This window comes from Palaemon carinicauda, chromosome 19 (assembly GCF_036898095.1).
Source record: "Palaemon carinicauda isolate YSFRI2023 chromosome 19, ASM3689809v2, whole genome shotgun sequence".
NCBI classification, from domain to species: domain Eukaryota; kingdom Metazoa; phylum Arthropoda; class Malacostraca; order Decapoda; family Palaemonidae; genus Palaemon; species Palaemon carinicauda.
The window spans coordinates 38,988,849-38,998,848 of NC_090743.1; the positions used below are offsets into that span (position 1 = coordinate 38,988,849).

Sequence of the window (10,000 nt, forward strand, 5' to 3'; positions counted from 1 at the left end):
AACTCATAGTGTTTAAGATTAACTTATTTAGACGCCACTGGGTGGTGTTACTTTTTATTTATTTACTTATCAAGTAATCTTCAAGTAAATTACTATTTTAGTATAAGTAAAGGGTTTTTATTGCTTCATCTTTTTTATATAAATGATGACACATTAAACTTTTATAAAGGAACACGGAAAAATGTAGAGAAATCAAGTGATGATTATGTATATGATTGTTGTAACGCTATCAATAATTAAATGGAATATCATTTTGATATTGTTTTATTATACACCATTTAACTTTAGGCACCAAATAAAATGTTCTTCATCACTGAATCAATCTGGTATGATGCATCCTGAAAACTAATCAATTTGAAATGAAAAAATAGTGCGTGTAAATTACATAATGCCTTTAATAATTACCGTCTTGAATAATCCACAGTTACGTAATTGATGATTCCTAAAGGAGAAGGAATCATAGTCATGGATAGTTGAAATTTCACACCATTACCCATCACGTGGATATTTAATAAAGATTTATAGGCAAGACACTTAAAGGTTTAAAGGCCCGGTTGAATGGCAGGGGCAAGGGACAGTGATATTGCCATATCGAGCAGGACTATGCCCTAAAGACTGACCATATACACATATGATCCGAGCCCAAGCCCCCTCTCCACCCAAGCTAGGACCAAGGAGGGCCAGACAATGGCTGATGATGACTCAGCAAATAGACATATGGGCTCCACTAAACCCCCCCCCCCACCTTAGCTTACAAGGATGGTGAGGTTGCAGCGAACAAAGAAACTAACGAGTTTGAGGGGGGCTCGAACCACACACTGGCATTCATCAGTCAGGGACGTTACCTCATCGGCCACCACAACTTCTCTTAGGATTCTTCACTCAAATGGTTAATCACTGCACTGTAAAGGTTCAGTAGCTACTTTCCACTTGGAAAGGGTAGAAGAGACTCTTTAGCTATGGTAGGCAGCTCTTCTAGGAGGACACACCAAAAGCAAACCATCGTTCTCTGGTCTTGGTAGTGCCAGTCTCTTTCTTGGGTTAGAGTTTTCTTGCTTGCAGGTACACTATTCTATATGTTTCCTTATTTCCTTTACTCATTTGGCTATTTTCCTTATTGAAGCACTTAGGCTTATAGTATCTTGCTTTTCCAACTAGTGTTGAAGCGTAGCAAGTAATAATAATAATAATAATAATAATAATAATAATAATAATAATAATAATAATGGTTGCACTAGGTTGAGTATAAAAGTATAGTCAGAATACACAATGAGACGACATTCGTTTGATTAAACCTTTTATAATTCCTCAGCAAAGTAACTTAATAAACAATGAAATAATTAGTTTTCATATTTTAAACTTCTTTTACAGAATAATTTCAATGAATTAGTTACTACATTTCAAACAAAATTCGTCTTTAGATATCTTTTACCCTCGGTCTTCTTCATAAAATAATGAAGAAATAAAGATATTTTAATGCTATCTAGCTGCGTTTCTGTAATCTATACCAAGAGGAACTCAAGATAAGACTACGAACTGTTGTAAATGCCATAGCCTCTGTACCATGGTCTTGCACTGTCTTGGGGTAGAGTTCTCTTGTTTGAGGGTACACTCGGGCGCACTGTTATATCTTATTTCTCTTACTTTTGTTATTTTTTGGAATTTGTATAGTTTATATATGAAAGATTTATTTCAATATTGTTACTCTTCCTAAGATATTTTATTTTAATTGTTCATTACTTGTAGTTTATATATTTTTTATTTCCTTTCCTCACTGGGCTATTTTGCCTGTTGCAGCCCTGAGGCTTATAGCATCATGCTTTTCAAATTAGGGTTGTAGCTTAACAAGTAATAATAATAATAATAATAATAATAATAATAATAAGTGAGGTCGAGCTCTGTTGAATTCTGCTAAACACAGGTCAATGACCCAAATTAGCCATATATGACCCGTCATTACTCTCAGAATAATCTCCTCCGAAGCGCGCCAAAGTTGATGACTTATTTATGATTTGTAATTAATATAAACACATCTATGCAAATCTCAGTTGCTTGCAGTCGTTTGATTATTGTTATTATTATTAAAAGGATATTTATCAGATCAATGCGTAAAGCTTGACTCGGGAGGGGAAATATTATATGCTAGTGTACGCGATCCGCCATAATTGACGACTAAAGATTTTCATAGATATGCACACACATGCACACGTAATCAATCTCACTAGGGTATGACTACTCTCTCTCCTACTTACCTGATGGATGGGGAGAACTGGGTGTGAGCTGAAATATATATATATATATATATATATATATATATATATATATATATATATATATATATATATATATTTCAGCTCATGCCTCTCCCCATCCCTCGGGTAAGTAGGCGAGGGAGTAGTCATACCCTGGTGAGATTGATTACGTGTGCATGTGTATGCATATCTATGAATATATATATATATATATATATATATATATATATATATATATATATATATATATATATATATATATGACTACTTCCTCTAATACTTACCTGAGGGATGGGGAGAGCTGGGTATGAGCTGAAATATATATATATATATATATATATATATATATATATATATATATATATATATATATATATATATATAGCGAGAGACTTGCCCTTATCATTTAGAGGAGATATTAAATATAGAAAATGAAAATATATAATAGATATAATAGATAAGAATAAATTTTAAAAAGTGTGATAAATCGAAATTTAAATCTTATCTACAAAACCTATGCTTGTGAAAAACGTTCAAATCTTAAAAAACAAACTCTCATATGAATTATTTCTATCCGGTATCTTATAAAAAGATAAAAAAAAAATAACTTTCGTTGGTACGCCATAGCCTAATGAGGAAATGTCCTGAAAAAGGCAAGTCACGAAGGATATGGTCCTTTGACCCTGGGTCCCATGTGACCTGGATAAGCAGGCCATAAATTCTTAGAGGAAATTAAGGTTGCGTTCTTCCCTAAGCAACTGCAAGGATTCTGTGGTGGCCGGGTGGTAGCGTCCTTGCCAGGAGATTGCCAGTCTGGGGTTCAAGTGCTCAAACTCGTTAGTTCATCTGGTCGCTGCAACCTCACCATCTCTGTGAGATAAGGAGGGGACGGGATTGGGGGAGCCTATAGGTCTTTCTGCTGAGTCATCAGAAGCCTAATGCCTGGCCCTCCTTGGTCCTAGCTTGGGTGGAGAAGGGTCTTGGTTGCTGATCATATGTAATATGTTCAGTCTCTAGGGCATTGCCCTGTTTGATAGGGCAGTGTCACTGTCCCTTGCCTCTGCCATTCATAAGCAGCCTTTAAACCTTTATGTTAGAAATAGTTCAAGTAGAATTTCACTCGACTTTTTGGGAGGGTGTTCTGGTCTCCAGTATTTTTTTTTTACATACTTTTGTTTTGCTGGTTTTTGTGCAGGTGTTAAATTACTTCCAATAAACCCCACCTTTAACAGGTAATCTTGTAATGATTAATTTATTTTTTTTTTTTTTTTTTTTTGTGAATTTTGTGGATTATGCATTCTCTACTTTTTACTTCTGTATTCGAACACATAGTGTTTTATTGCATGATAATCATGTTTAAGAAGATAACACGAATCAAACCTAACTATTTGTGTTATTAGATATAGCCCATAATTACCGAAAATAATTTTTTTAGCAGCTGTCCCAGATCTAAGTGGGTCTTACCTGAGAACATTACTTACACATCTTATGTGACTCGTTTCAACACAATTTCTATATCGTGGCTAAGAGGAATATAATTTGTCCTCTTAAATTTAGATCCAGTTCACCATAACTAAAAAGGAAAGGGTTTCTTCCGCTGAGGATAAAAAAACTCAACTGAAATTTCAAATCCGAAATGACCTGGACATGTGATGGGAAGGGGTGAAGAACGGCTAGTCCTATAAAGGGTTATGTTCCGAGATAATGATGGTGCCAGGCTTCATGGGAAACGTGGCAACGTGGCACGTCACTGATAAGCAAGTCTTTCTTCTTTGTAGCCAGACTATAGTTAGATAAAGACTTGGTTGAACCTTTATTATTATTATTATTATTATTATTATTATTATTATTATTATCTCATCTACACTTACGCCATCAGTAGGAGTATTAACATCTGATCCCATTTGCTCTTATATTTCATTTGTTTGTTTATTCTATTCAGTATCCCACTTTACTTTTTTATGCAAAAACAAATCATAAATGATTCATTTCTTTAAGATAAGGACGTAGTAACAAAAATCATAAAAAACACAGGTTTTTCAAACACTTTATAAAGTAATGTATTATATTTCAGTATAATAAAACATAAGGAAAATGTCTTACAAAAAGGGGGTTCAGCAACTTACAGTCAAGCCTATACATAAAGAGGACTTAATTAAACACTTTGTGAAACTTATTAAGTTGAAGACTAAAGTTTGAGGAAGATATGTTTGCTCTTCGAAGACAAGTCACCCAACTTCAAGTCTTTCTGGAGGGGAGATAGTTCTCGAATCGACCACCAGAGGGACACAGAACATATAAATAGGGTGCTTCATATAAAATACAATGCATTTACATGGAACTCTAAGTTGGTAGAAGTTTATGATGATCCTCTGGTATTTTAGATTTTTTTAGGACAATTTAGGATAGTCTAAACAATTTTTACATATTAGATAGACCACATAATTCAACTTGAATAGTGTTAGCCTTGACGTCAGTCCAAATATGTCCATCAAATCATGAATCACAGAATATCATAATTCATTGATGTCTAGAACACCTTTATCATCCTTGCATAATATTCTACATTATCTGTTGGCCCGGAACATGTATTGTTCAATTTTACTGTGGTGTTTCTATCTATTTGTGTGTGTGCGTGTGTATGTGTATAGAAGGTTTAAAGTATAGACAACAAGGAAAATCAAACTGTACTACTATACTAACTTATTCTAAACTAGATTAAAAACCTTAGTACAACTCCCACGCTTCTTAAAATGACCATATGCTCTGTATAAACTTGTATCATGAATGAAAAGTTCCGTACGCGAGTGTTAGGATATGAATTTAACTACAATTTTAGTAGGAAATAAATGTAATTTTCATTCACTTGTTATAATGATCAAAATAAATCGATATATAGAAAATTATCATCAAGTTCTAAAGGTAATTATAAGGCTTTCCAATGAGAGAGAGAGAGAGAGAGAGAGAGAGAGAGAGAGAGAGAGAGAGAGAGAGAGAGAGGAATTCATATACACGATAATACATATAAATATCCTCATGCATACATTCACTGTTAATTATACCTAATAAATGAATAAAGAATGACTAATTTTACATTACTTGTTACAATTAAATCTACTGACTTTTTAGGGATTATTTTACACTGACTTTTTCTTTGAACATTGACAGTATTATAGTATTTCCAAATGTAATTGATATATATATATATATATATATATATATATATATATTTATATATATATATATATATATATATATATATATATATATATATATATATATCTACCACAGCACTTCCCCCAATTTTGGGGGTTAGCTAACATCAAAGAAATGAACAAAAGGGTGTTTTTCTTATATTCTCTTGATCTCCTTATTCTATTTATTTTCTCTTGTGTCTGTATTTCTTTTATCAACATGAACAACTAATTCAAAAATAAATTTACATGATGATATACATTTATTGCTCTCGTTTAAGGCAATCACATAACAGCTTCTTGTTCACCTATTTTGCAATAGAATTTTATCATCTACTCTAAATTCTATGTAAATTTTTATCAGTCTGATAAAGGACATTGAATTTCTAATTTTCTACCAAATAATCTATAGGATTCTTCAAATCCTATCTGAGTAATGGAGTTTACAACAAATATACAGAGGTTATAATCCTGTGTAATGTAACGCGAAGTACAGATAACACTTTCATAATGAGGTACAGTTTTATGCAAATATTGCAAAAGTTGTCATGCATAACAAACCAAGAATGCATTCTGTTATCGGATTAAAAGTGGCTTCCGACTTGGAAATAATCATTTGGCTTCAGTACCTGGGATGAAGGGATCTATGGATTGGTCAGAAGATCCAACAATGGGCTGGTTATGGCACTGCAGGCGGTGCTCACCAGCTCCCTCTACTGCCTCTCCTGGTACCTCCGGATGAATTTCTCGATCTTCTTCACCTTGAGTTTTCTGCCAACGCGTTCCAGAAAGTGCTCGGCGGCGTTCTGCGGCCCATGGCGAATCGCATACTGAGCGATTTCCTGCTTCAGGTTCTTCGATAATTTCGATTTGGATGTCTCGCGTCTTTCTGTTTTGGTCCTCTTGCCGTTTCTTCCAGAGGAGTTAGAAGAGGAAGAGGAGGAGGAGGAGGAGGAGGAAGAAGAAGAGCCGGATCGAACGCCATCATCTTCTGTTTTGCGTTGCGTGCCGTAGACGGGGGCGGATTCGGTCCTGCCGGAGCCTCCCGTGGAGATGGGGGTGATTTGGGTGTTGGTGTTAGTGTTCTGGTTGCTGTCCTGACCTCTGTAGGGCCACGAGTCTGCAGGGCCACTGCCGTAGTGGTCCCTCCTGCGTCCGTAAGGATCCTCGTCGCCGCCTCCGGCTTGACCTCTCCTGCCCCCGCGGCTGTACATGCCACCGCCCCCTTGACCCCGGTAGATGATCTTCCTCTTGTACCTCTCCTTACTCTCACCATCGTCCTCCTCAACTTGCGTTTCTTCCTCCACGTCTAGATCATCGTAGTAGTCGTCTTCTGGGTTGGCCCAGTCATCTTCGTCCTCGTCGAAGTCGTCGTCATCGTTATCCTCGTCGACGTAGACCTCGAACTCCTTGGAGTTCTCCTCGCTGTCGAGGCCTTTCCCAAAGACTTCGTCCCGTGTGTAGCCAGTCTCCTCCTTGCTCTCCGGGTCTGCAGCGGAGTGGTTCTCAGATGAGCTGGAGAGAACCGTCAGGACGGGGCCGTTTTCTGTCACGGGAGGGATTATTTCTACTGCTGGGACGACAGAAACATCTTCACCTGCTGGGGAGATAAAAAGGGAAGTTATTAAAACATCTCTATCTCTCTCTCTCTCTCTCTCTCTCTCTCTCTCTCTCTCTCTCTCTCTCTCTCTCTCTCTCTCTCTCTCTCTCAGAAACAACATAAATAATGAAATTCTCGTAGATTCTTTACCATGATATGATTAGGAAATGAAAAATTGCTTAATGAAATGTATGAAGATTATGAGTCAAATTTATTTTCACAGAGAGGTAAATGTATGGACAAGATATCTAGCTCGCTTCACACGAGCGGATTTTTTTCCATACGGGAATATTTCCGCTTGTCAGGAGGTTTTATGTCTTCACATGAGAGAATTTCCCCCCGAGCGGCCTTATAGTTTCTATAAGCCATTACACTGGAACCGCGCGGGTTAGCAGTGCACGTCCGCTCAGATGAATTACCGCTCGGAAATTCTTCCAAGCGGACAGCGTGTGAGTGGCCTCATTGAACTTCATTGATTTTTAATCCGCGTGGAATCAATCAGCTCATGTGAAGCAAGCCTTAGGTCTGGTCCATTCTCAATAATTACTTCCTGAATTAATAGAGAAACTCGAATTCAACTGTCTGAAATAACATCAATTTGCTTTAAAGGATTCTTCCTTGATCAAGAGACTCCTCCAATATTTATCAAACCTTCAACTCTTTTCTATATCATGACCTGTAGGTTACAACTTCTATTTTAAGCAACTTCACCTTCTTCAATTGCTCTTATAAAACCTCTGCTCTCATTCCAAAGACGATCTTTCCAATTTACTTTCAACAACCTTTGTCCAACGTCTATAGCCACTTCGCTAATTCCCATTCTTGAATGTAGGGAGTGTCAGACCTGATATAACTATATCCAAAAAAAAAAAAAAAAAAAAAAAAAAAATATGTCATGAATGTTCACCTTAGCGTTCCGAATATCAAATCTGGATGAACATGGATAAAGCATTTTCAAATATGGTACAGTCGGCTTCCTTAGTTCCGGTATACTGACGTCTCCTGGGCTTCCCATGAAGGGTACCGGAATTAATGAAGCCCACTGTACCAAAAGTAGTATATTATGTGATCCTCATTTTGATATAATTGAACATGAATACCACAAGTTCCTTTTAGATTATCTGATAATATCAGGTGTACAGTATACTTGAAAATAAATCTATGCCTAAGTCGTTGCAGAGAATTTTGTGTTTGAGCTTTCATTTTCTCAAAAGATTTCTAATGGATTGCCATGAATTGTAGGCCAGGCCTTTAGATAATGGTGCCTTTTTTACTTCTTTATTTACATGGAATCTGTCTATAACCCCAACATCCAGTCGCTATTGGTTAGGTAAGAAGCTGTGTGATTGTAACTTGTGTATGAGGAGTCACCGACTAATCGACCGGTCTACGACCAGTCTGCAATCAGTTATCACCCAGTCAGTCGGCTCAAAAGATATGTGATAGTTGATCATCATAGTATCCCTAAAGGGCTGGTTAGAAGTTACAGGCTTCATGTTTATTTCATTTAATGATTTGTTTACATATTTTTTTTATATCTATTTCCTTTTGAATGTTAATGATTTTCAGCAGGCTCAAGACAACCATCCTTTCCAAGGTCCACATTTATTCCAGGATTTTTTACCTTTTTAAAAAGTAAAGTAAAATTACGGTCGCCTGTATTTTACTGAAATACGGCTGAGAACAGTATATTTTTACGGAGAATTCCCGGTAAAAATTACGGTTTTTTTAACAGTGTATGTGAAACTAAAATATGAAGATCTTCCCTGCAAAATTTCTTTGTGTTTTGAGGTTACTACTTATTATTATTTCTGTCCTTACTTCAGCATCTTAGCTAATTGATGGTTTTAAGATTATGTTACACAATTGAAAACAAAGATAGCAAGAGTCAATGTGTTGATCGGAAATTCAAATGTTAGTTTTCTCTTACGTTTCACAGTGAGACACAAACTCATAATGTCTTTCAGTAATTTTTCTTTCTTTTTGGGGGGTTTACCATTGATTTTTATTTCATTGGTTAACTTATTCCTCATCATAATTATTATTACCTTCTCTAACGAAGTTGGGAGAAATTTATGTTTTTGTACTTGTTTGCCTGTTTGTTTGTTTGTTTGTGAATAATTTTCTAGCCACAATTTTACTCATAGAATAATGGTACTTTCAGGAATTAATTGTTATGTTGAGACGTGGAAGTGATTCAATTTTGAAAATCATAGGTCAAAGGTCAAGGTTGAGCAAAAGGTCGACTAAATTAATCCTAGCCTTAACCACAAGTTTGCACATGGTTGTTATACAGACTTCAAATGCGCCTAAGGTCGAAATTTATTCTAAGAAAGGTAATCTGGTTTCGAGAAATAAGGTGCCTTGGCGGAGGTCTGCACTCTCAGAGTGCTCTGCTAGTTTCACCTTTTATTAGCCTCCTCTCATTTCTGAATCGTTATATGGAGTTGCATACATAATTATAATCTCGAATTATATTCAGTAGAGCGCAGACCTCCACCGCGGCAGCTTATTTCTCGACCTTTTTTACGACCTTGACCTTGACCTTTGGCCGTAACATATAATAATTGTCATGGACTTTCATACATTAGTATAAACCAAGTTTGAAGTCTTTGTGACAACGATGTCTAAACTTATGGTTGATTACGTGAATTGGACATTTTGCTTGGACGTGGCCTTGACCTTCCATAGATTTAATAATTTCCAGCGTTTTACATGACAGTTAATGCTGCAAGTTTCATTACGATTAAAATCGTGGTCAGGAAGCTGTTCAGAACCAAACACCCACACACACATACATACAAACATGGGCAAAATCATAACCTCCCACCTGCGTTGGCGGGGGTAATAACACCCTTGCTTAGTTTCATTCAACCATGTATTTAGCTATAAGTGTAAAACGCTGAGCGGAGAAAAGGGTTTGGGGATTGCCATGATTAGCAAAGTTGTACTAT

At 36.3% G+C, this 10,000-nt stretch overlaps 1 protein-coding gene and 1 long non-coding RNA gene across 3 annotated transcripts in view; one reads left to right on the forward strand and one right to left on the reverse strand.

Moving 5' to 3' along the window:
- The window catches only part of LOC137658199 (uncharacterized), a 4,360-nt gene extending 4,106 nt beyond the window's left edge, over nt 1-254 (forward strand). The window contains exon 2 of the long non-coding RNA XR_011047279.1: nt 1-254. This exon is cut by the window's left edge and continues 1,077 nt beyond it. This is a non-coding gene — a long non-coding RNA (uncharacterized lncRNA).
- Nucleotides 255-4,285: 4,031 nt separating this feature from the next.
- Nucleotides 4,286-10,000, reverse strand: part of LOC137658583 (zinc finger Ran-binding domain-containing protein 2-like) — a 29,210-nt gene continuing 23,495 nt past the window's right edge. The window contains exon 2 of one of the 2 annotated variants that reach the window (XM_068393489.1): nt 4,286-7,046. In XM_068393489.1, the coding sequence (XP_068249590.1) occupies nt 6,160-7,046 (887 nt within the window). In that variant the 3' untranslated portion in view covers nt 4,286-6,159. The remainder of the gene's footprint in view (nt 7,047-10,000) is intronic. The other variant, XM_068393490.1, reaches the window with a different exon arrangement.